This window comes from Oncorhynchus clarkii, chromosome 2, assembly GCF_045791955.1.
Source record: "Oncorhynchus clarkii lewisi isolate Uvic-CL-2024 chromosome 2, UVic_Ocla_1.0, whole genome shotgun sequence".
NCBI lineage: Eukaryota > Metazoa > Chordata > Actinopteri > Salmoniformes > Salmonidae > Oncorhynchus > Oncorhynchus clarkii.
Genome location: NC_092148.1, coordinates 22,983,504 through 23,009,705, shown reverse-complemented (window position 1 = coordinate 23,009,705; position 26,202 = coordinate 22,983,504). Strand labels below are relative to the sequence as shown.

The 26,202-nt window shown below is 43.2% G+C and overlaps 3 protein-coding genes across 5 annotated transcripts; 1 reads left to right on the top strand and 2 right to left on the bottom strand.

Annotated features, from left to right (window-relative positions):
• The first annotated feature begins 1,972 nt into the window (after positions 1-1,972).
• On the top strand, positions 1,973-11,714 carry LOC139376930 (perilipin 6). The gene is made up of 7 exons (XM_071119945.1): positions 1,973-2,014; positions 2,096-2,294; positions 2,461-2,543; positions 3,032-3,269; positions 3,799-3,962; positions 8,763-9,029; positions 9,261-11,714. The coding sequence occupies exons 1-7, from the start codon at positions 1,985-1,987 to the stop codon at positions 10,977-10,979; spliced, it is 2,700 nt and encodes an 899-aa protein (XP_070976046.1). The 5' UTR covers positions 1,973-1,984; the 3' UTR covers positions 10,980-11,714.
• Positions 11,715-12,498: 784 nt separating this feature from the next.
• Positions 12,499-13,941, bottom strand: LOC139380351 (ras-like protein family member 12). Its single transcript, XM_071122969.1, has 4 exons — positions 13,827-13,941; positions 13,107-13,160; positions 12,934-13,010; positions 12,499-12,825 (listed from the first exon to the last, which is right to left on the bottom strand). Exons 1-4 carry the CDS (start codon positions 13,939-13,941, stop codon positions 12,499-12,501), a joined length of 573 nt encoding a protein of 190 aa, XP_070979070.1.
• An 813-nt stretch (positions 13,942-14,754) lies between these two features.
• LOC139424687 (transcription intermediary factor 1-alpha-like) lies at positions 14,755-25,760 on the bottom strand. 3 transcript variants are annotated; one of them, XM_071176778.1, is made up of 16 exons: positions 25,536-25,760; positions 25,240-25,429; positions 23,960-24,075; positions 23,696-23,831; positions 23,220-23,340; positions 22,865-22,981; positions 19,407-19,521; positions 19,141-19,287; positions 18,210-18,321; positions 16,650-17,918; positions 16,342-16,610; positions 16,009-16,208; positions 15,774-15,876; positions 15,569-15,637; positions 15,263-15,397; positions 14,755-15,126 (listed from the first exon to the last, which is right to left on the bottom strand). In XM_071176778.1, exons 2-16 carry the CDS (start codon positions 25,427-25,429, stop codon positions 14,848-14,850), a joined length of 3,378 nt encoding a protein of 1,125 aa, XP_071032879.1. In that variant the 5' UTR covers positions 25,536-25,760; the 3' UTR covers positions 14,755-14,847. The 3 variants fall into 3 exon arrangements, with proteins under 3 accessions (XP_071032879.1, XP_071032862.1, XP_071032870.1); XM_071176761.1 differs by having other exon boundaries at positions 16,342-17,918; XM_071176769.1 differs by having other exon boundaries at positions 16,342-17,918; positions 25,599-25,760.
• Positions 25,761-26,202: the final 442 nt, after the last annotated feature.

The window sequence follows — 26,202 nt, the reverse complement described above, 5'->3', positions numbered from 1 at the left end:
TCAAGTGGGGCTCCGTGTACAGTGATGGTGCTGTTTTTTATTTAACTAGGCAAGTCAGTTAAGAACAAATTTGTATTTACAATAGCAACCTACACCGGCCAAACCCAGACAACGCTGGGCCAATTGTGCACTGCCCTATGCAACTCCCAATCACAGCCAGTTGGAATCGAACCAGGGTTTCTGTAGTGACGCCTCAAGCACTGAGATGGAGCGCCTTAGACCACTACACCACTCAGGAGCCCATGTTATGTTAGCCTACCAACCAGGACCCCTAAGTCATGGAGTTAAGTGGCATAGCTATAGTTGGCCATGTTTATCTAGACACTAATTAATGTATTAGTCTACCTAGACGACTAATAGGGTTGTAGTAAGCTTTCAGGTACTTTAAAAATATTTTCAAAAGTAACATCATCTACTATGTCAGAGTCAATCCCTCTTAAGACCGTGAGCAACTTCATCTCTGAATAATTTCAGTAGTCACAGAAAGTTGACTCAATCTTGTGCCTGTAGGCCTATTCATGTTTTCTGATTGAATCGGTGTATGGTGTTTCCAATGATGCTTTGGAAATCAAATCACTTATGCATGTTTCATTTATTTATTCAGTGACTGTTGCAAGGGATAGGACATTAAAAGCCCCTACTTCAACATTAAGGTTCTAGTACAGTTTTGAAGGGCTAAGTAGTAGACCTAGGCTTTAATTTAGACTGAGCGCTCAGGCTTCCGAATCCTGTTCAGCCGTCTTGGAATACCTGATGTTCAAATGCTGACCCTTCTACCTCCGGAGGGTGTTTTCAGCTGTTATCGTGACTGTTGTAGACATTCCACCACAGAACAAGAAAAATAACAAGTTTGCACTTTACAAACTGTACAAGGCTATAAACAAGCAACAACAACAAAAATACATAGAGAGGCTGCTTTTAATAATATGCATGAAATATCAATGCAGAAGCAAGGTAACCGTCAATTTGCTATGCTCCTCTAATTGCTGAGTGCAAAACTGTGATTCGCAGTTCGATCACATGCGTGTCCTTTCCAAATTGCAAAGATGTCATAACCCGCGCACTTCAGCAGCTATACTTATTTAGTGCTGAACGGCTCTGGAAGCTCAGGAGTTGATAGGCTGAATTGAAAGTTGTGCAAGCCAAACCTGCATAAAGACTTGGAGAAGAGTTTGTTAAATTTCATAATATATTTCAAATCTTTAAAACTCCAATTATCTGAGGTAAGAATGTTATTCCATTGTCTTTATCAGCTTTCAAGAAATGTTTCCTTATTTTCCTAGGCAAGGCTACCTAGTTGGTCAATCTTAAGGCAGATGGAGTCATTAGCCTGGGCTACAACAAGGTGTTAGTGGTAGCCTATGTTGGCATATAGTTTTTATATATATCATTGACAGTAATTCTATCCAAAGCTCTGCTTACTTGATCTTATTCGAAGCATATATTTGTCTTGTCTTTCAGTATTTTCATTTAAATTTGATAGTGTGAGCAGAATTGCTTTCTGTGTTTATGTTTCTGGTCAATACCACTAGGCTGTGGCCTAATATTTGATCATACTAAAACCTGGATGTAAAGGATGGATGACCTCTGGTTTATGGTTCCTTACTGTTGCTTAAATTAATTACAGAATTGTTTGAAATGGTTTCTTCATTGCAGCACTGCTGAACAGTTCATTCCCTTTCATGACTCCCATTGTTCACTGTCATCCTCCTTGGGTATGGTCAGCGCCCATTGAAGGGATAACTAGATTTCCATGCTAGGAGCATAGAACAACTGATATCATTGTGGCATCCTAGCAGCTGACATGACCATGTAAACAGGGTGTTAGAATCAAGATAAGGAAGTAATTATGAAACAGATGTGGGAAAGACTGCTTGGGGCATTCTGCTTTGCCCCCCGTGTCCCTATGAGGTGTTTGCCTGACAGTCACTAAGGTAATTCACTCTTTCTACATATTCTGTTTTACAGGATTGGTGAAAAGGACATGTCGTACACAAATAATCATTACATTGAGGTGAGCTGGAAAATATATAAAAACAATAACCAGGGGTTAAACGTTTGATTCCAAGGGAGTAAATTGTCCTTCTATCCCCAGGCCAACGCCGTGAAACGTGTGGCTAGTCTGCCGCTCTTCGACTCCGCCCTGAAAACTGTTGTTTCAGTTTACATGGGCGTAAAGGGCCGTTACCCGCTCCTGGGTGTGGTGGGGGGCGTGACTGAGATTGGGGTGCGTAATGCGTCCCAGGCTGCCATTCTCCGTGCCACCCCCCTCCTACTTAGTCTGGAGCCCCAGAGTGAGTCCACTGAATACTGAAAACTCTACTGATTGATTATACCCTATTGCCTTATAACTCTCATCTGCCATCAAATATAAAATGTCAAATGTGAATAACTTTAACATGGATGCCACTGCTACCACTAAATAACTCTAACTTTTGGTTTCCATCCCTCACATTGCAGTTGAGGTCGTCAATAACTATGCTTGTATGGGCTTGGACCAGCTGGAAAAGAACTTTCCCGTCCTGCACCAGTCTACAGAGGAGGTGGGTGTCTTCTCTCTCTGTTTCTGTTCTGCCTGGCCCACTGAGTGATGATGCAGTGTGTGAGGCTGACTGACTGGTCTGTTATCGGAGACACATTCTGATTGTTCCAGCATTAACTGACCTTTCACACCACTTTATAGTCTATTAGATGCATTACCAGAGTTTCAATAGTTGACATTGACATTAAGTTTAATGGCGTTAGACTATGTGGAAGGTTACTGCTATTGATCATTAGTCATGTTGGATGGATTCCATTTATACCATCCTACTATTGCTCTGACGGATTATTTTTTCCCTTTTTCTAAATTCCAAACTGCCTCTCTCCCTTTCTTTCTACCTTATCATCTACAACTATTCTACCACTCCCACCTCCCCCTTTTACTTCACTCGCCATCTTTCACTTCTTTCATTATCTCAACACCCTGCTACTTCTTTATCACCCTATTCCCTACAACCCTCCTCTCCTCCACCCCCCATCCTCCCCACAGGTATTGGGTCACCTGAAGGATGCCTTCTTTCTGACCCTGGATGACGTGCAACTGCGTGTGAATGATGAGCTGGATGGGATACAGGGGCGCTGGGACAAGCTGACCGATGCCACCTGGTACTACCTCCTGGCTCTGCAGGAGTCACAGCTAGGTCAGATAGCCACCTCGGGCCTGGATGACATCCTCACACGCTCAGAGGAGGCCATGGCCAAGTACATGCCCCTGACGGCTCCCCTGCGTGAGTTTTGGTGGAGGGTGGTGGAGGGGCTAGTGCACTTTACACAGTCTTTGCCGAATGGTGGATTGTTTTTTTAGATGATGGTGTGTAATTGTAGAGTGCATAGACTGTGTTGATCAGACAGTGTGTCACACTGATGACGCTCTGTGTGTGGGGGAAGAGGTGTTTGGAAGGGGTGAAAGGAGTTGTGATGCCTGTGTGGAAGAAATGACACATAGCCTACCGTGCAAATACAACCAACTACTAGTAACCCACTGGGCACAGACGTCAATTCAACATCTACTCCACATTGGTTCAACGTCATTTCATTGAAATGACGTGGAAACAACGTTGATTCAACCATTGTGTGCCCAGTGGGAAGTATATGTCCCTAACACCTCGCTCTGTCAATATGGCTGTGTCCAGTCTTCTTCGAATATTGGACGCTACAGTCCGAGGGCAGGTTTTGGCAACAAAGACACATCTACATCTTTCTGTTGAGTTGACCACACTATATTTGTATTTTGATTTGCCTCTGTGTGTTCCCCAGGCCTAGAGTGGGAGAGGAGGACACAGCAGTATGAGGATGAAGATGGGGAGGATGAGCCTGGGTTGTGGACGCGGTTCCGAGGCCTCCTGCTCTGTCTGAGCCTGCAGCTGTACCACCGCCTGCTGAAGCTCAGAAACATGATGCTACAGGATGCTACCGAAAGGGTGAGAATCACCTAGAACCCTCTCAATGGCTGTGCCTGTAGCCTCAACTACAGGCCTCTTGCTTTACACGTATCACGTCCTAGCCCAGGTCAGTCTGCTCTCTCCTCTTCGTCCTTTCTCACACTATGACTCTCATTCATCTGAACCACCCATGCTTTGCCACCCTCCGTGTCTCACTCCCCTGTTTTTTACACCTTTCTCTTCCTTCTCGTTTTCCTCCACACACCAATCTGTTCCTCATTGCTGTCAGACCTCGCATCCATCATGATAAACTATACCGCCTCCTCTTTACTCAATCAGGGTACAGCACAAAATCGAACAAGGTATTAAAGACATTTAGATGTACAGTTAAAATAGTCTAACACTCAGACAATATAATAATTTACACTAAAAGTAAAACATAATGATAATAACAATGTAATGATAAAATAACAAAACAACAGAATAACTTTAAATGGATGAATAAAACATAGCATTTTCAGGCAGCACCTCAGCTGCTCTTTGTTGACCTCCTCTGTAATCACTTGATGCTAGGTCCCTCAGGAGGTTCTCTAACCAACACAACATCCTCGCCTGTCTCTCTGCCTTTATTGGGTTTGGGTTAAATAGAAGCAGACTACGCGCCCAGAGACATGGTCAGTGCTCTCTGTGAAGGCTCTAGGGCACTCTCTCCATTTCCTGTCTACATGAGCAGAGGGCTGGGGCTCAGTATTACCCTTACCTGGGAACAGAGTTCTGACCACGGAGAACCATCATTAAGATGTAGCAGACTCAAATCTCCTGGGGCAATAGCAGACTCTATGGCCTAGGACAGAAGGAGGGGAGGGAGGGGAGGGAAAGCTTATGAGACAAGCGAGACGACAACATTTGAATAGAGTGCTAGATAGTTCACATAACGTTTTTGTTATCCTTGTTATCTTTTGAGGAATTTATTTTGAGCATGCACAGGGAAAGGGATAGAAAGGGACATGAAATCTGCAACAAAAATGTCCACAAGAGATACATAGTACGTCAACATGAAAAGCATCATGACAATGGCACCACTGCCATCCAAATTAACAACTTGAAAGGGACAAAGATTACAAATATATATATTTAACCTTTATTTAACTAGGCAAGTCAGTTAAGAAGAAATTCTTATTTAGAATGACAGACTACCGGGGAACAGTGGGTTAACTGCCTTGTTCATGGGCAGAAAGACAGATTTGACCTTGTCAGCTCAGAGAGTCGATCCAGCAACCTTTCAGGTACTGGCCCAGCGCTCTAACCACTAAGCTACCTCCCGTCCTGAGAATGGTCCCTGTGGGATTTGGCCTATGTGAGCTTTAGAGCCTACCACTGCCCCTGCAGCACACACTCAGAAAGACAAATACACAGAGTGATGAGGAGATATGAGGGCTGGGGGGCAAGACTTTAATGGACCAATAAGACACAGACAGTAAACATACACAGCTCTCTGAATGCAAGAGTTGTGGAAACTAACAAAAAACACTATGGTGGCATGTTTAGAAATTAATTCATTTTGAGGCTTACTGTTGATGTGAAGCTCAAGCTGGGTTTAGGTCAGTTGAAATTGGGGGATATTTTCAATAACAGGGTCACTATATGGGTCACCTCAAGGAGGCTTTTAGGAAAGAGGATGAACATTGAGAAGAATAACTACTAGAATTTCAATGGATTGTTTTATAATATATGAATTTTTAGGTTTACGGTTCAATGAACTAAAATTGGGTGTATAGCGAAGCTGTCAAAGTAGTTACTGAATAAAAAAATATAAAAATGAACAGTAACACTAGGAAATTTGGTAGAGATATTATATATTTTCCCTTACAACTATAGGGTTTCCAGCAGCCTCTTTGCTTGAACCTCTTGTAATGTGCTGTGATGGAACGACCTGAGTCCCCATTTTTCCCAGGGGTAATTGGTGATAAAGGACTGTAACTGCTGCTGCAGGCTGCTGGCTTGAGAGAGAGGAGAATAGGCTGGTGCTGAAAGCCCACCAATGAGGGTCGGCCTCATCAGACAAACACCCTCATTAATGCTCCTGCACACTCTCCCATAGAGACTGAGGCACTGGGAAAGAAACGTGTGTGTGTGAGACAGCGATTGCGTGTGTGTGTGTGTGGTGTCCTCAGATGTCCTACATTGATGAAATTTGGCAGCAGGTACCATGCTGCATTGTTACGTTTGCCCTGAGTCTGTCCCCAGGCTACTTTGGGCCAGTGTCCTGTCTCCTCACCAGAATCCTTGGTTTGGTTTCACACAGCAGGAACACAAGGGAATAGTCTGTCCCTTAGCTGACCCAAATACCTCTCCCACCTCTTTTTGTCTTCCCCACCAAAACTGTGGTACTTTTGGCCTAGTTCTAGAGACTTGGTAAAATGTGTTTGCCTATCTGGAGCTGTTGATCCGCACTGCAAGCTCACATGTAAAAGCCTGGAGGATGGTGTGATTTGATCTGCTTCTAGTTCCACGTTACTGCTGCGGTAAACAAGATACGCTGCCAGGCATCACAAGTGATGTGATATGTCAGATCTTATAATGCAGAAGAGAACAAATGTAAAAAGAATGACGCATTTCATCAATGGTCATATTGAAGTGTCCTCCAGGTCAGATGACATCCTCTTGGCAGTGGACGGACATTGGTTGCTTTTTATGGCTAAATGACTAGTTTTACAGTGACTGTCAGTTTGTCATGTTTGTTTTTTCAACTTCACAAATAGTGGCGAGAAATCGCTTTAAAGGGTCCTTCAACAATTTCCCCAAAGACTGATGAAATTCATATACAGTTGGAAGTCAGAAATGTACATACACTTGGTTGGAGTCATTAAAACTTGTTTTTCAACCACTCCACAAATTTCTTGTTAACAAACTACAGTTTTGGCAAGTCGATTTTGACATCTACTTTGTGCATGACACAAGTAATTTTTCCAACAATTTTTTACAGGAAGATTATTTCACTTATAACTCACAGTATCACAATTCCAGTGGGTCAGAAGTTTACATACACTCAGTTGACTGTGCCTTTAAACAGAAAATGATGTCATGGCTTTAGAATCTTCTGATAGGCTAATTGACATAATTTGAGTCAATTGGAGGTGTACCTGTGGATGCATTTCAAGGCCTACCTTCAAACTCAGTGCCTCTTTGCTTGACATCATGGGAAAATCAAAAGATATCAGCCAAGACCTCAGAAAAAAAATTGTAGACCTCTACAAGTCTGGTTCATCCTTGGAAGCAATTTCCAAACGCCTGAAGGTACCACGTTCATCTGTACAAACAATAGTACGCAAGTATCAACACTGTGGGACTACGCAGCCATCATACCGCTCAGGAAGGAGATGCGTTCTGTCTCCTAGAGATGAACATACTTTGGTGTGAAGTGCAAATCAATCCCAGAACAACAGCAAAGGACCTTGTGAAGATGCTGGAAGAAACAGGTACAAAAGTATCTATATTCACAGTAAAACAAGTCCTATATCGATATAACCTGAAAGGCCGCTCAGCATGGAAAAAGCCACTGCTCCAGAATAGCCATAAAAAAGCCAGTGTCAAGTCCTGACCTTAGTTCCTTTTTTTATGTCTCTGTTTTAGTTTGGTCAGGGCGGGAGTTGGGGTGGGCATTCTATGTTTTGGAGCCTAGGTTTTGTATTTCTATGTGTTTGGCCTGGTATGGTTCCCAATCACAGGCAGCTGGCAATCGTTGTCTCTGATTGAGAACCATACTTAGGTAGCCTGTTCCCACCTGTGTTTGTGAGTAGTTGTTTTCTGTCTTTTTTTTGTGTCTGCACCAGACAGAACTTTTGTTTGTTCCGCTTTGTTGTTTTTTTGTTCTAGTGTTCAGTTTCTTTATTAAATCTACCATGAACACGTACCCTGCTGCACCTAGGGCCTCTCCTTCCAACAGCCGTTACAGCCAGACTACGGTTTGCAACTGCACATGGGGACAAAGATTGTACTTTTAGGAGAAATGTCCTCTGGTCTGATGAAACAAAAATACAACTGTTTGGCCATAATGACCATCGTTATGTTTGGAGGAAAAAGGGGGAGGCTTGCAAGCCGAAGAACATCATCCCAACCATGAAGCACGGGGTGGCAGCATCATGTTGTGGGGGTCTTTGCTGCAGGAGGGACTGGTGCACTTCACAAAATAGATGACATCATGAGAAAATAAAATTGTGTGGATATATTGAAGCAACATCTCAAGACATCAGTCAGGAAGTTAAAGCTTGGTTGCAAATGGGTCTTCCAAATTGACTATGACCCCAAGCATACTTCCAAAGTTGTGGCAAAATGGCTGAAGGACAACAAAGTCAAGGTATTGGAGTGGCCATCATAAAGCCCTGACCTCAACCCCATAGACCATTTGCAGGCAGAACTGAAAAAGTGTGTGCAAGCAAGGAGGCCTACAAACCTGACTCAGTTACACCTGCTCTGTCAGGAGGAATGGGCCAAAATCACCCATCCAACTTATTGTGGGAAGGTTGTGGAAGGCTACCTGAAACGTTTGACCCAAGTTAAACAATTTAAAGGCAATGCTACCAAACTTCTGATCCACAGGGAATGTGATGAATGAAATAAATAATTTTCTCTACTATTATTCTGACATTTCACATTCTTAAAAAAAAGTGGTGTTCCTAACTGACCTAAAACAGGGAATATTTACTAGGATGTCAGGAATTGTGAAAAACTGAGTTTAAGTGTATTTGGCTGAGGTGTATGTAAACTTCTGACTTCAACTGTAACTGCCATTATAAGTCTGTCAGTCTTCAGCTAAGTGCCTTATCATTGTATCATCAGATCGGCCTGAGCAGGTTGCTGGAGGTGGTAGGCTCTGTGCTCCAGAGACTACAGCTGCTCTACGTGTACCAGGTGTTGCGTCTAGACGTCGTGAGGAGGCTGGCCCTGGACCAGCTGAAGGCCCAGGTACGGGTCCTGGCTGAACTGGGGCCCGTCAAGCAGTTGTTGGGACTGCCTGCTCAGGTGCAGCTTGTGGTGGCTGACCTGCAGGAGCTGGGCAAGATCCTACTGCAGCTGCTGGTCAACAGCACCCCTCTCTACAACATGGTGAGCATTCTAGATTATAGTTGCACCCTTCCTTACTAGGTTACTTAACCTTCCTCTTTGTATCATCTCCCCTCGTCTAATCTCTCCTTTATTTGCCCTTATATGTCGCTCTGTATGTATATTCCCCACAGTCTTAATCCCCTGTGTACCCCCACCTTTTATCTCGGTCGCTTTCTCTCTCTGTCTCTCTCTCTGTCTCTCTTTCTCTCTCTATCTCTGTCTCTGTCTCAGCTCCAGCAGCCAAGTGATCAGGATGTGGAGGACTTCCTCAACCACCAGGAATCCATGTCCTCTGACACCACTCGCCGCAGTTCTGCCAATAGCCTCTTTCTCAAGGCCATGGACGGCCGCCCACACAAACGCACAAGCTCGTATGCCCGCTCTCAAAGGGGCTCAACCAGTGCCCCCAGTCCAGCCCCAACCAAATCGCCCAACAGCAGCCATGGCAGCCAGAAGCCAGACGACCAGCCTCTCTCTTGCCTGGGCAGCCAGAAGCCAGACGACCAGCCTCTCTCTTGCCTGGGCAGCCAGAAGCCAGACGACCAGCCTCTCTCTCGCCTGGGCAGCCAGAAGCCAGACGACCAGCCTCTCTCTCGCCTGGGCAGCCAGAAGCTAGATGACCAGCCTCTCTCTCGCCGGGGCAGCCAGATGCCAGAGGATCAGCCTCTCTCTATGGAGTTAGATCCCCTGGAGCTCCCTTCTACAAGCACCGTGCTTCGCCCCTCCTCGGCTGCCGAAGTCCTCCTTGGCTCCATCCTCCAGTACCTGAGCTCTGAGCCACCCTCGGATGAGACCATTATACCCAAGGTGGAGACCACTGAGGACCTGAGCCCCGAGAAAGTTTCAGATGAGGCCATGGAGAGCACTGAGTACTACTCCGATGCAAGAGACGTGAGCCCATCCAGACGCAACAGCCTGTCTGCCCACTCCCACAGAAGCTCATCAAGTGCTGGTAACCCGGATGACCAGCCTCTCTCTCGCCGGGGCAGCCAGAAGCCAGATGACCAACCTCTCTCTCGCCGGGGCAGCCAGAAGCCAGACGGCCAGCCTCTTTTTCTGGAGCTGGACCCCCTAGAGCTTCATTCTACCAGCACTGTGAGTCACCCCTCCTTGGCTGCCGAGGTCCTTCTAGGTTCCATCCTCCAGTACATTAGCTCTGAGCCACCCTCAGACGAGCCTGTTGTACCCGAGGTGGAGACCACCAAGAACCACACAGAAGCCAGAGACGAGAGCCCACCCAGATGCAAAAGCCTGTCTGTTCGCTCCCGCAGAAGCTCATCAAGTGCTGGCAACCCATCAAACGTCCGCCAGGGCAGCCAGATGCGGAATGAAGAGCCTCTCTCTGTGGAGTTCAACATCCTGAAGGTCTCTTCTACCAGTGCTTTGCGCCGCCGATCCTTGGCTGCCGAGGTACTCCTTGGCCCCATCCTCCAGTACCTGAGCTCTGAACCATCCTCAGACGAGACCGTTATACCCGAGGTGGAGACCGCAGAGAAGAATTCACACACAAAGGATGAGAGCCCACACAGACACCAGAGCATGTCTCCCCGCTCCCGCAGGAGCTCGTCCAGTGCTGTTGTGCCTGAGGTGGAGACTACTGAGTACTACTTTGACGAAGGAAACGGCAGCCCACTCAGACGCAAGAGCCTGTCAATCCGCTCCTGCAGGAGCTCATCCAGTGGAGGCAACGCCCCAGCCCCTGGGCTAACCCCAGACAACCCACACAATGACCGCCAGGGCAGCCAGATGCAGGACAGCCTGGAGAATGAAGAGCCTCTCTCTGTGGAGTTCAACACCCTGGCCTTCCCTTCTACCAGCACCATGCGTCGCCGCTCCTGGGCTGTCGAGGTCCTCCTAGACCCCATCCTGCAGTACCTGAACCCTGGGCATTCAGATAAGGCTGATATAGAAGAGGTCAAAATACCCGTGGTGGAGGCCACAGAGCACTAAGAAGTCACCAGTGTCCTAGAAATGGCCTTCCTTTGCAGGCCCAGGTGTAAGACTTATTAGTTGATTTTAGTTTGTGGGTACACATAGGGGGGGCCATAGTTCAGCAGACATAATCTGTGATCGGTCCATTGGAATCCAAAATGTGTCAATGTATGTCACTGAAAGATTCAGGCGTTCTTCTTCATGTACAGACGCCAACCCACATTTGTTTTGGTTTCCTAGCTGAGCATCATGTGACATTATACACCTTGCACCCCATTATATATTAGAACTAACTATTCTTCAATGATGTGCTAACCTGATGTTGCATTCTGTTTTCTGTTACACTAAGTAGCTGTGAGAAACATAGCTTGTCATGATTAAAGGTAGAATATGGATTGGCCTAAATATGGATGATGGAAGGATGTTGAATGTGTTGATTGAGGAATGAGCATCAAATAGACAGTAGAAAATGTGTATGTCTTTATTACAATGTCATAACATGTTATATTTCATAACATATAATACATGACACGTTTAGATTGTCCTACAGTATGCATCAACATAATATTGGTTGTATTCAAGAAATAAATAACATTTGTATTGCTGCGGAGAAATGTATTGAGGTTATGAAGAGTGAAATAAAGTGCCATTTCCCCATCTACAGTACAGTACTCAGCTCATACATGTACTTTCCCAGAATAACACATTCATGTTTCATGCATTGTATAAAGGTGAACATTACAACATATAACTTTTCCCAAATATTTATTTCACAGAAATTAAATCGTTTTATACACATTAGAGAGAAAATAGTAGACAGAATTCTCTCTCATATTAATATATTCATTTATTTACAATTCTCAAACAAACGTGTGCACAGCACAAATAAGTATCAAGTCTGCTAGACCTTGTAACATTACTCATTTTAAAGTTGTTCGTTTTCAGATAAAGTATAATACTGAAATGTAATTGTTTGCTGTTTTGCATTGCTGATTATTCACACATCAAGCCTTCAACATTTTACAAACTGAATGTACATTGTCACTGAACAGAAACTCCCTAACAATTGGCAATGGGTAGGACTTCCATCAGATCAACAGTATTGTCAGATGTCAGCTACTCCAGATTCCTGTTCATGCTTCACATTGAATACATATTGAGTGAAGGATGGAAGTGCACATGATTTGTCATACAGTTTATCAACAGTACTGTAAGCCTACTTTTCAACTTCAAAAAGTAGAATAAATTATTGAATGACTGCTTCCATCTGCAATTCAATCTTTAGTGTAACTCTACAAGATAACCAATTTCTCCTTTCTGAAAACCTCCCAATGAAGTTCCCTCTTGGCATCTGTTGTTGCACTACAACCTGCCATAGACATTTATTCTCAATTGCCAACGGCGTTGCTACCTACATGTTCTGACTATTGCGCATAATGTAGCTAGACTACTCTGCACGTTTCTTCCCGAATACAGCTGACATGCTTCTCACTATACTTTTAATACCCGCAGCACCTTTCCGCAGAGCTCTCGACTCTCAGATAAGATCTATCAGTCCATGGAACACCAACAAAACACCGTGGTATGTTTCAGCTGCGGATATCTCGAAAAATACGCAGTCTTCCGAGATAGCAAGGAGTCGGCCCTCCCCACTTGAGACTGTCCTTCGGTGCTGCAAATCGCGTTTGTTCCCAACAATGATGATGGGAGCTGTTGCAGACATCTTCCTACTGGGGTGGCGGATGCGCTGCACTTGTTGGCGCACTACCTCAAAGCTGGAGCGGTCGCAGATGCTGTATACCAGTATCACGCCGTCTGCCCATTGAAGCTGTTTCTCACTTATCGACTCGGTTATTGCACTGTCCTAAAAACACATACAAACTCGACGTATGAGTTGTCACTATGGTTCGATGACAAATTGGCAAATGCGTAATGATGAATGGCGACATTTGGGTAGTCCAAGAGTGTTTACCTGTGGGTAGAGCGAGTCCAATATGTTGAAGGATATTTCCTTCCCGTCAACTGTGTCAATATGACTGTAAATTGATTCTGACGGAGAAACATATGAATTAAATCAAAAACATCATAATGTATTAAATGGTCAGCATTACGCACAACATGAATGTACTCATTTGGCAGGCTTACCTATTTCACCGTACTCGCCTATAAATCTTCTGGTAATAAATCGGACGGTGAGCGCTGGAAAAGACAAACAGTTGTGTACAGTTTAATCTACATGTATTTTAATGGCACGTACAAACTTTGAGTGTACATCGTCACTGAAAATAAATTCCCTAACAATATGCAATTGTAAATAGCCCACCCAATCTACCTACCTCATCCCCATACTGTTTTTATTTACTTTTCTGCTCTTTTGCACACCAGTATCTCTACTTGCACATCATCATCTGCTCATTTATCACTCCAATGTTAATCTGCTAAATTGTAATTATTCGCTACTATGGCCTATTTATTGCCTTACCTCCTCATGCCTTTTGTATATGGACTTTCTTTTTTCTACTGTGTCATTGACTTGTTTATTGTGTTGTTGGCTTGTTTATTGTTTATTCCATGTGTAACTCTGTGTTGTTGTCTGTGTTACACTGCTTTGCTTTATCTTGGCCAGGTCGCAGTTGTAAGTGAGAACTTGTTCTCAACTTGCCTACCTGGTTAAATAAAATATTAAATAAAAAAAATTGGTAGACCTTCCGTCAGATAAACAGTATTGTCAGATGTCAGATACTTGAATGCCCTTTGAGTGAAGGACTTCAGAGCATATAACTAGTCAACAGTTAACAACACCTCTCTCTGGGAACATTGCAAGGTGCATATTAAACACAAAGACAAGAACACATTCCTTCCTACCTGATTTCCCGAAATTTTCAGCCCCATGTAATAAGATATTAGCTTCCACTATTTGCTGAGTTCCCTCAATTATCTTGCTGCAGTGGTGTGAGCTGGGTTTGACTTGGACAACCATTTGGACTGGATTATGCTTCAAAATGCTCTGTTCATTACCCTGTTTTATATAAGGTACTGTACAGTGACTAGAAATATATAGTTTGCAAGAGCTGGAGGATAGGTGGAGCCATTTATGAACCAATGAGAAGATAGCCTGTTTAATTAAGTGGGCTGGGTCACAACTCTGATTCATTGATAAGGCTGACTGTATTGCCTACTTGTGAGTTGATAATAGAGCTAGCTCATAGTTATGTGATCATGATGGCTAGTCTTCTTGTAATAATTTAATGAACTGTTTCAGGTTGGTTAAAATCTTACATTCAACATTTTTCATAACTTTGATCAATTGGTAAATCCCCTCTACACAAAACTACTGAAAATATGAACATATCAGAGAAATGTGAATCACTAACCAAATCATTTTATAAACATTTTGATTTAAACTGCCTTAACTCTGGGAAGGCAAATGTGTGCATTGCACACACCATTGACAGTTAATATCACTGATTCCCCAGGGTGTGTACTAATTTATCAGCTAGGAGAAAATCAAAAACAGCCAGGAATGCAGTCCTAGAGGACAGTCAGAAGTTGTTCACCCCTGATTAGTGTGCTTTTACTCAGGCGCCATCTGGTGGCGTTGTATCAGCATCGCCAAGAACATTGGTTGAATCTTTGGCAGCCTTATGCTCATGCAGTGCACCTTTCATCTAGGCCAACTTTAGCACGTTTGAAACACAGGCATACATAGAATATTTGATATACAACGCACAGTACAAAAGGCTATTGCATAGTTGGTACAAATGTGCAAAAACAAAGTCACACACACAATCCCTTTTGTTTTTAATTTAATGAAGCAAAGTACAATGTCAGTTGTATATAATTGACTAACATAGCATTTCTGAGACTCCACTTCAATGGCCATTATTCAGTCTGCATCTTTTTTATTTTTTTTCACATTAGTTTCATTTTCATCTGTTTCAACTCTGACCTGGGAGTGATGTTTCTTAGCTTTTGGCACTTTGGTCATATTCAGCAACTCCCTCATCCTCTTCAGAGACTCTGCAGCCGTTGGTTCCTCAGGTTCCCCAGTCTCAGTCCAGCTGCTGTTAGGGTGGCTGAGGAGGGAGGGGTGGAGAGCTGTCCCAAACACTTCACCTAACTTCCTCTGAAAGCTGCCCCGTAGCGTGACAACCAACTCCTGGTCCTTTGAGATAATAAAAAATGCACATTCAATGTAATTTGTCTGGTATTTTTGTCTGTAAATTCTCAGTTAAGTTTAGAAAATGCTTTCGGTAATGACATTTTTACTATATAAATTACATTTTAAAAGATGTGACAACCTTTGAGTTCATCAACATGGTGTCGAAAAGGACCCAGACATCAGAGACAAATTCGGAGGAGGTACGGTAAGGGGGTGATCGATGTTGTAGCAGCCTTCCATGTATGGAGTCAAGACATATTGAATCTGAGGGGGGCTGAAGAGATAAAAGTATGAGAGCTCTCATTTTAAATGTGCTAAATAATAGCAAAATATAAGGTTATTTACAAATATCACTAATACCATTGAGTTACAATATGCCATTTTGGTCAGGACAGACTAATCATAAAAATAAAACAACTTGTTTTTAATATATTTTCATACACACCTCAGCCATGCTGCAAAGGATGTTTCTGTCATTCTCACACCTTAGAAAGAGTAGGAGATGCTCACATTTCTGTTAGCAAAGAAAATAAGATCTGGTTAATGCCAGCATTGAATCTAAGAAGTTACAGGTCCAAAAGTTAAATTTAGAAATGTTATCCAACTCAGCAGGAGGTTCCAAATTAAAATCCACAACGGGTGAATCGTACCCTCTGGTCTGCTAGGCTGAGGCACATAGTCCTGTGCCTGTCATCACTGTAGGGGTCTGTGGTGTCAGCCAGGTCCTGACAAAGTGAACACTTCCACTCCTCCCTACCAGAGAGGGAAACAGACAGCACATAGCTTTAACACAAGGAACTCAGACTAGCATATTCCCTCCATATCAACTCCACCAAACTGGAACTTTACACAGAAACTAGTACTGTAATTCTTTATGGAGATTACCAGAAGGAAGGACCAATGGGTGGGATATGACAATCTTGGTGGTAGCCCCTCCCACACTCCACACAGAATAGCGAACCGCCAACAGTGTGGCAGGCCGCACAGGTCACATACTGGAGCAGTGGGGGACTCTCTGGGGAAGACAGGGCCTTAGTCCAGAGGAGGTTGTCTGACTCTGGTGGTGTGATGTCATCGCCATGGGACTGCAACAACAGCGGAGGGGATAAATCATCATCACTATCTTACTAAGCTAAAAAGGACAATGTAAAGTGCTTTATCACTAACCTTAACCGACACTTTAAAGAAACAAAACATGTAGTGCAGCAACGTGCTTACCTGGTGGTCTTCTGCAATCTCTTGCAGAATAATCTCATCTTTGCTGGCCCCTTGGACGAGCAGGAACTGAGGAAGAGCGCCTCCAGGAGTGGGGGTGGAGATGGGTAGCCGAAACATCAAGACCCTTGGTTGCCAGTACCTGGAGTTGTTAACATTGTTGCCATTGGTCAAGCTCGGTGGCTCTGTGTTATTGGGTTGCCTGGTTGGCATTTCAGTGGCCACCACCAAACCTGTCCCGGTGGGGTTTGGAGAGGGGCCCTCCACCGAACCTGTCCTGGTGGGGTTTAGAGAGGGGCCCTCCACCAAACCTGTCCTTTTGGGGCTTGGAGAGGGGCCCTCCAGTAGCACTCTAATGCGTGTTGGCAGCTCAGTTCTCCAGTTATTCACATGCCGATGAAGTGACCTGATAGCCTTAGCGTCCTCATGTTGTTGGTCATAAACCATATTTTTATTGTTGTGGGGGGCAGTACGGGTCCTACCCACAGAATAGGGTTTACTGTTAGGGTCCATGTCAGTTTCTTCTTTGGGGTGGTGGGTGTGGGTTAAGACACTGTGAGAGAGATGATTAGAGGTCCTCTCAGTAGACAAAGTCCCTGTGAAAGGCAGATCTGAAGAAGTACTGTCCAAGCAGGCAGCTGCTTTTCTATCACTCCAGGCTAATGGGACCTCCAACTCGATAGCACTGTCTGCCTCTGTGTCAGTCTCCAATTCAGTGACAGTAGAAGTAGGCTCGTTCTCCCTGGCCTGAGAGTTTAGGTCAGGGTCTGCCAGACCAGTAGGAGGCAGGCTTCTATCACAGGGGGAGTCTGCTAGTGCTTTAACCGGGAGGACAGGGATGGGGTTTACAGAGGGAGGCTGATGGAGGATCCACAGTAGCTGCGATTCTGGAAAGTTCCTATTCTGATGCTGAGCTACGGCTGCAGGAGAGGAGGAGCCAGAAGGTGGGAGGCAGATCTCTACAGGTGAGTATGAGTGGAACGTCCAGGACTTTCCATCCTTACCTCTCCGAGATCGTCCAGGTCCAGGTGGAGGAGTTGCCTTGAACATACCATAAAGTCTCGGTGTGGCTTCGATCAGTGGTTGGAGAGATGGGGAAGTTGGAGGCTGAACAGGGGATCGCTGGGCATGGTTTGTGGGGACCAACGCTGATTGGACATGAAGTTCAGGGACAAGTGATGGCTGGGCAGGGTTCGATGGAAGACAGAATGGTGAATTATGTATATTCAGGGAGGGGTGAGATGGTGCTAGTGTAGATGGGCAGGGCTGGGGTGTCACAGGATGGCTCAATGGAAGGTTTGAAGGGGTGTGGACAGGCAAGGAGCGATAAGGAGGAGGCGCACGGGAGGTGGAGGGCTGGGAAGTTGAGGGCTGACTGAGGGGGTTGGATGGGGCAGTGTAAGAGGGGCATGGGGGCTGGAAGACAGGGTTATGTGGAGGGGGAACAGAATGGATGGACATGTTAGGAGAACTGGAAGAGGTCTGGCCAGAGGGAGCATTGGGTCTTTCTTGGTTTTCCAGGGGGTTGTCTTGACTAACATGTGATTGGGCAAAGGGAACAATATCGCCCAAAAGTTTACCTGGAAAAAAGGAAGAAAAATAATACTATTGTAGGAGCGATGATATAAATGCGATGGTCACGACCAAACAGTCTCAAGCTTGTGTCCTGGGGTCCCATTCCCATTGAAAAAATTCCTTGGGTCGATTTTGGCATGTTATTTTAACAACACTAAAATGGGCAATACTGGACTACCACATCGTTATGTGGTAATCAATGCTAAAACATTTTTTTCCTGATTTAATCTAAGGATTTTGTTAAGATCCAAGCCAGCAAAGCCTACATGAATATGAGATTGAGTATCTTGATTTACCAAAGGAAGCTATTTGTTTCTTGAAGTCATCAGTAATCACCAGCTGCAACTTAAGCATGGTCCCCGGGGGCTCAGTACTCTGAGTCAAGAGATGCTGTAACTGGGACCCAATCTGTGGAGTGAGAGGAGCATGTGTCCATAGGGTTATACATGTGTGTTGATGTGGTAATGTTTGTGTGCAAAATTGGGGTCAATTTGGAATTTCTCAATTTAATTCAATTTCGAACAATACAATTGAATTTGCCACACCACACAGAAAGCAACATTTGAATGAATTTTAATTGAAGGAAGTAACATTTAATTCAAACCAATTGAACTAAGACATAAAACATGAAAGTATCATTCATTTGACAAATATTTTATCAAGAAGGATATGCCACTTATTGATACAAATAATACACACATACCATTTCAAATATTTGTCATGAGATGTTAGATTATTCCCTTCCATACTGCAGTGTTTGACCTAATGCATTCTGGGAAATGTATTCTGATATTTAAAAACATTAAGGGAATGATGAATTATTATAGAAAACCCACAACATGATTTTAGAATATTTCCAGACCACAGTAATAATTTTAAATGGTTTTAGGAGGAGTTTTAAAAATGAAAATGTTCAACCTTATGCAACGTGATATTGGTAACCATACATTATGTCAAAATAAACATTTCTATGGTGATTGGTTGGAAAAATAAGCCATTTGAATTTCACTGAATTTTATAGAATTCAATTCTACTTCCTTTCATTCAAATTCAATTCAAATTCTGCTTCATATGGGGTGTGGCCAATCCAAGTTCAATTCAAAGAGAAATTGGCAACTCAATTCAGAATGAAGTGTCTTTGGGGGAGAAGGCACTCTCATATAAGCCAAAAGAAAAACAAAGAAATGTGTGAGCAGCTTTGTACAGGCAGAACAAGTGGGTTCCTACCTGCCCTTTGCAGGAGAGCAGGGCAAAGAAGTCCTCCACATTCAGGGCTTTCTCAGCAAAGTCAGCAACATACTCCTGCCTCTGCCCCAGTCTGTTTAGCGCACTCCGTCTCGTCTCGATCCCTGCCACCTCGGCATTACACATTGTCTAGGTAGACATGAGCAAGCATTTTATCGACTCAAACTGAGTAAAATCACATACACGTATGCACACACACACCTTCTTTAGCTTTCATGCATTGTGTTAGTCTTGTGTAGCTGAAATACCTCTATGTTGCTGTAGAGCGACATGGCTCTCGATTTCAAGAGTTGAACAGTGGCAAGAAGCATTCTCTTCAGGCTCTCCCTCAGCTTTGACTTGAGTTGTGTTATGTCTAGCAATCTGCGAGTGGGAGAGAACATGTGGGTCTTTCCATGAAATAAATGGCTTTTGCATCCCTTTGATATATGCAGTACCAGTCAAAAGTTTGGACACACCTACTCATTCAAAGGTTTCTTTATTTGTACTATTTTATACATTGTAGAATAATAGTGAAGACATCAAAACTATGAAATAACACATATGGAATCACGTAGTAACCAAAGAAAGTGTTAAACAAATCAAAATATATTTGATATTTGAGATTCTTCGGGCAAAACAGAGATGCTTGTTCTAGGTCCCAAGAAACAAAGAGATCTTATGTTGAATCTGACAATTAATCTTAATGGTTGTACAGTTGTCTCAAATAAAACTGTGAAGGACCTCGGCGTTACTCTGGACCCTGATCTCTCTTTTGAAGAACATATCAAGACCATTTCAAGGACAGCTTTTTTCCATCTACGTAACATTGCAAAAATCAGAAACTTTCTGTCCAAAAATGATGCAGAAAAATGAATCCATGCTTTTGTCACTTCTAGGTTAGACTGCAATGCTCTACTTTCCGGCTACCCGGATAAAGCACTAAATAAACTTCAGTTAGTGCTAAATACGGCTGCTAGAATCCTGACTAGAACCAAAAAAAATTGATCATATTACTCCAGTGCTAGCCTCTCTACACTGGCTTCCTGTCAAAGCAAGGGCTGATTTCAAGGTTTTACTGCTAACCTACAAAGCATTACATGGGCTTGCTCCTACCCATCTCTCTGATTTGGTCCTGCCGTACATACCTACACGTACGCTACGGTCACAAGACGCAGGCCTCCTAATTGTCCCTAGAATTTCTAAGCAAACAGCTGGAGGCAGGGCTTTCTCCTATAGAGCTCCATTTTTATGGAACGGTCTGCCTACCCATGTCAGAGACGCAAACTCGGTCTCAACCTTTAAGTCTCTACTGAAGACTCATCTCTTCAGTGGGTCATATGATTGAGTGTAGTCTGGCCCAGGAGTGGGAGGGTGAACGGAAAGGCTCTGGAGCAACTTGCTGTCTCTGCCTGGCCGGTTCCCCTCTTTCCACTGGGATTCTCTGCCTCTAACCCTATTACAGGGGCTGAGTCACTGGCTTACTGGGGCTCTCTCATGCCGTCCCTGGAGGGGGTGCGTCACCTGAGTGGGTTGATTCACTGATGTGGTCATCTTGTCTGGGTAATCTCCACCCGGCACAGCCAGAAGAGGACTGGCCACCCCACATAGCGTGGTTCCTCTCTAGGTTTCTTCCTAGGTTTTGGCCTTTCTAGGGAGTTTTTCCTAGCCACCGTGCTTCTACACCTGCATTGCTTGCTGTTTGGGGTTTTAGGCTGGGTTTCTGTACAGCACTTTGAGATATCAGCTGATGTACGAAGGGCTATATAAATAAATTTGATTTGATTTGATTCAAAGTAGCCACCCTTTGCCTTGAGAACAGTGTCATGACGTGGCACTTTCTGGGTGTAGAACGTGCCCCCCACCCTCACTCTCTCTCCTAAACCCAGGATTTGTTATCTCAGGTCATAAATTCCTGGCCGAGACGCTCTCCCCCTGGTCATGCAGAAAGAGAGGGAGAGCACAGAGAGAGAACAAAGGACTTCACTTAGCCAAACTCCTAAATCCCCAAAATGGGAGAATTAAACAATATCTCTACTTTTGAGAATGTGGGAAGGGTCCGTGGACACTTAAGGGACAGTTATGTCAAGTGTGTTTCATTTGGTGATCTCATGAAGGACAGCAACTATCTCTCTTAAAGTGTACATTTCCTAGCTGTCAGGTTTACATCTAAATATTGTGAAACGTATGTGATTAAACATGAAACTATTTGTGTAAAGATGAAATGTAATGTTAACCTTCTAAATGAGAGTATGGATTTTCATATAGAGATTAACTAGTCAGTGGCCACGCCCACGTGAGCATAGACATTACGTCAGGGTCATGGACCGCCCTTTTCTACTGAAACGCATAAAACCCACTCCTGATGAAATTCACACCAGACCACGCAAACCCTGGTGTAAGCCAAGGTTGCAAATGGTTGAATTTCTAAGACCAAAACATGCCGGGTGACGCTGGGGTGTGAAGTGGTTTAAACTACAACTCTATCAAAGGAGAAGACTATACCACGTGGAGCATTGGCTACATGGCTGGAAATGATTAAACTCTGAGACTATCAATCCCTACAGAATAAGAGCAAATCTTAGACACAAATTACTAGTATGCAGCTAGAAATTACGTAAACCTAGGACGAGAATACACACACCGCCTGAAGCATCTATTCTATAAGAACATTTCTGAATGGTACTCTGAAGTATCCATTCTAACCACCTACAACCACGAAAGACTGTGACCTCAATGAAAGTTAACCCAGAGACTCTGATGAACCTTACAGGACGATCGAGGATTCCAACAGAGAAGACAACAACGACATACGGGCGTAAATATGAATTGCAATTTATTTTGGAATGAGCGGTCGTTCATGTAAAGTATTAGCAATTTCTATGAGTGTAGTAATCCTCTATGAGTTTCCCGCTCTTGAACTGCACACCCCTTTCTTTTGTCGACCAAGCCGTCATATCGGCTTTGCCCTCTAGGGCCCTTTTCTTTGTATCGTTGTTAACAACCCAATGTATAATATCTACTGTTTGTTTTCATGTATTTCTGTGACTTGATTAGTTAGTAAATAAATAATTAAGCCAATTTGTATATCACTTATTCATAATTTAAGCTAGGGTTCGTGCAGATAACCAAGAATTTTACGACGTTCAGATGAGACTGATAGAAGGTAACAATTAATAGTCATTAATAATTGACTGCTATTGATATAAAAGATCTTCAAACTTTAAGAGAGTGGATTTGGGAGATAACCGCTCTATATAAATGAATGCTTCTGTGGTGCCCCAGGTTATTCATCTTTTAATTGTTGCATGGTTTAATTCAATCATGTAATCAATTAAACATTAGGTAATCGATTTGATAAAATAGCATGTCATATAATATAATCATATTAAAGACACGACAACAGCTTTGCACACTCTTAAAATTCTCTGAATCAGCTTCAAGAGGTAGTCACCTGGAATGCATTTCAATTAAAAGGTGTGCCTTATTAATAAAGAATTTCTTTCCTTATAAATGCATTTGAGCCAATCAGTTATGTTGTGACACGGTAGGGGCGGTATACAGAAGATCTTTTACCAAATAGGGCGATCAAGTCCAAATTATGTCAAGAACAGCTCAAATAAGCAAATAATTCAAGGCACACTTGAATTCATGAAATCAAGGCACAGTTAACCAGCATGGCTACCAATATTGTAATTTAATTCCTGTGTAATTGACTAGTTATTACCTGCCATCCATGTCCAGGAGGCTCTGCTTCACTGCAAATCTCTGCTGCCTCACTCTCTGCACCAGGGACTGAAGCTGCTCTTTCTGGCTAACCATTGCCTCATGAAGGAACTGGAAACTGCATGGGAATGGAAGGGGAGACTCAGGAGAAGAGACTTCAGCCCTGTTGAAATGCTTTAAGAATCCATCTTGTCCTCCTCTCGAAGTAATCACGTGACTTATTTTTTACCTATTGAATTGTGTTTTAGCGATTACTTCAAGGTCGGTAAGGATGCTTCTTCTACAGCATTTGAACTAGGCCCAACCTCACATTCCATGATACTGTGACTGTATTTACAATATGCCAGGAAACTTACCTGTGGTTCCTGTGATCCATTAGTTGGCAGTCTCGACAGGTCAGCTGATCGCAGGTCAAACAGAAGAGCTTGATTGGCTCATGTTTGTGTGTGGGACAAAACACTGTGGGGGCAGAGACTCCTGCAGGGGAATACAAAAATATGATACATTCTAGTATATGAACATGCTATTTCAGTGCCCTGGTATTATCAACAAGTGTTTGATGACTGTGTCTGGCTCAGTCGGACCTCTAAGTCAATGTTTGGGAGGCCCAGGTCTTTTGTGTGCGTGTAGTGACCAGATAATAAAATATAACTTGAACATTACAAAGTGTTTGCATAAGATGCTTGTAAAAATCTTTGAGCAGATAAGATATGTCTGTGGATCATTTAATCAAATTCTACATGAGTAGAAGTCTCTGAAAAAAATAGCCATAATGCTCAATAGCATGGTATTGAGGGTATATAATTCTGGATGATGATTTTCTAGGGCAGACCTGTTGGGGGTTGGAGCCGGATAGTGTGGTCCTTCGTCACCTTCACTCTCCTGTGTGCAGATACACACTCCGAACACAGCGCCTCTCCACACTCCACACACCAGCCACTCGCCACGAACCCCTCACAACAGGTACACTGCAGTCACAGACGTGATGATGGAATACACAGAATTTGTAAAGGCATTCACAGGCAATGGGAACAGCACTATCATTGACTGAGTTAATATTATTGAGTTATTCATATTAACCCCCAAAGTGTCTCACCTGGACATTACCAGTCCAGAGTTTGTTGGAAGAGTTCTTAATAAAGAGATTATCTTTGACTTCCAGAATATTAAATGGCAGGTCACAGGACGGACATGCTGGAGAGATAGAGAGATCTGGAGAGAGAGAGAGAAATAGACTATTGTTGTAATGTTGTAACATTTCCATTCTCAGTGTTTCCTGTCTAAAACACTGTGTGATTGTCTTGTGGGTTTCTCTGAATAGTCTTTGGCCTCTCCCCCAGATAATGATACTGTGACCATGGAATTATAAGGTTCTATCTGCCAAAAGTCTAGTATGAGATATTGAGCATTCTCATATGTTGGATGTGGGTTGAGTAAAACGGTTCTATCTGGCACTGAATTATAAGATTAATTTAATTTCAAAAGAAAAGCCATGTAATTGTTAAATAAAGAGTATCCCCTCCATCCTTCAAACCACATAAATACATTTATTCATGTTCACCATATATTTGTTAAAGCAATAGTTCACTAAAATGTCAAATACACCATGGATAACTAGCAACATGGCTAAAGCTTAGCTCTGGATGAGTAAACTGGTATATTGTTCTGGTCTTTGATGCCCAGTGCAAGCAAACGACTTACTAGTTATCCATGCAATCTGGTAAGTTTGTATTTTCAGTGAAATATTCTTTCAATATCTATATAGAACCAGATAAAAACAGGGATGCCTCGCCAATGGGGATTTAAGGGATCATCCGAAGTACCCGTATTTACTTATTACTGCCATAAAGAGCAGAAGTTGTGGCCAGTCATTATTCTACAAAAGTGGTGAAACAAATCAAAATAATTGCAAAAGAGCGTCAGAACCCATGATATGAATAATCAAGAACATGGAACTATTGGTTTTATCAAAATGTATAGTTTTAAATATGGAGTCCCAGATCTCAGAACTGTTTTGTTATGTCTTCCTCTTTCACGACATCACTTTACATCATTTTTTATTGGAAACCCAGCATTGTGTGATTGAATTGCAAATATAACCTTATAAAACCAAGTTCAAAGCAAAGCTGTTTGTGCAAATAAAACTTCCTATATATTTATTTTTTTCCGTCGTAAATTGACTTTTTCCAATAACCTGAGGTCTCACATGTGAAGACCATCTAAAGAGCTATGAAGGACACCAACTAAAGTCAAGAACAACTCTAACTAGCTATGTGAATAACTAATTTTTGACCAAAATGTCAGAACAGTCCTTATTCCAAGGGCTCGACACAGTAAATTCACCAAACCGATGTGTTCAACAAAAGTGCTTCATACCTTTCTGCAACCCTGGATTGTCTGGGGGCAGGCATGCTTGACATATAGAGTGCAAACAGGGAAGAAGTTGGGGATATCGCTCGTGGTTTAAAGTTAACCCACAGAGGACACAATTTCCATAGGTTCCCGATTCTTTCACTACGTTCGGCCCAAACGGAAAGTCACCGCCGCTTTGCCCGCCATGGTTCATCTGTGTGGAAGAGTCATTCGGGATAAAATAGCTTTTAATGAGAGAAAAACGAGACATGCATTACTATTCATAATCATAATGTATGTATATTTAAGGCGAGACTTACCTCTATTGATGATTGTTCGCACGCAAATGAGAATAAAAACCGTTAAACTGTTTTTGTATTTACCTTGCGCAGGTTCTAAACCAGGGCAGGTTACTCCGGATATTCTTTCAGACTAAAAAAAACATTGTAACGGAAGAAGTTTGGTCAAAGATAGTCCAGCTAGGCATAAACTGCTTCTCCCGATCACGACGGTTGCATTAGGCGAGGTCCATGGCGACGTTGGCTAGCTAAACTCATGCGCAGAATCACGTAAACGTTGGTCTTGCGCCGAACTGCGCATGTGCAGGCCGTCAAAGGCACTGCTTCCACATAAATTCGTTTTTGACGAAAATGTGACAGTTTGTCCCCTTCACGAGGTTGGAGTTAGAAATTGTTCAACAACTTAAGACATTGGCTCCAATTTAGGTGTGCCTTTAGAGGAAATGAACAACTAAGGAAGAATGTTTTACTTCTCATTGGACTTGTTCAAAGTTGCAGCAGACTGCAGGCGACCGCCGACTGACTGATCTACAAATCACCTTCCATCATAAATAACTACTCTTTATTATTTTTAGATCAGTCCATTTAGCCACGATACATTACAGTTTTGACAGTTTTGATCCTATCGAGCACGGCCCATTGACTTCTCAAACCCAAAGAGCAGGCCTGGTCTGTTTAGCAAGCCTTC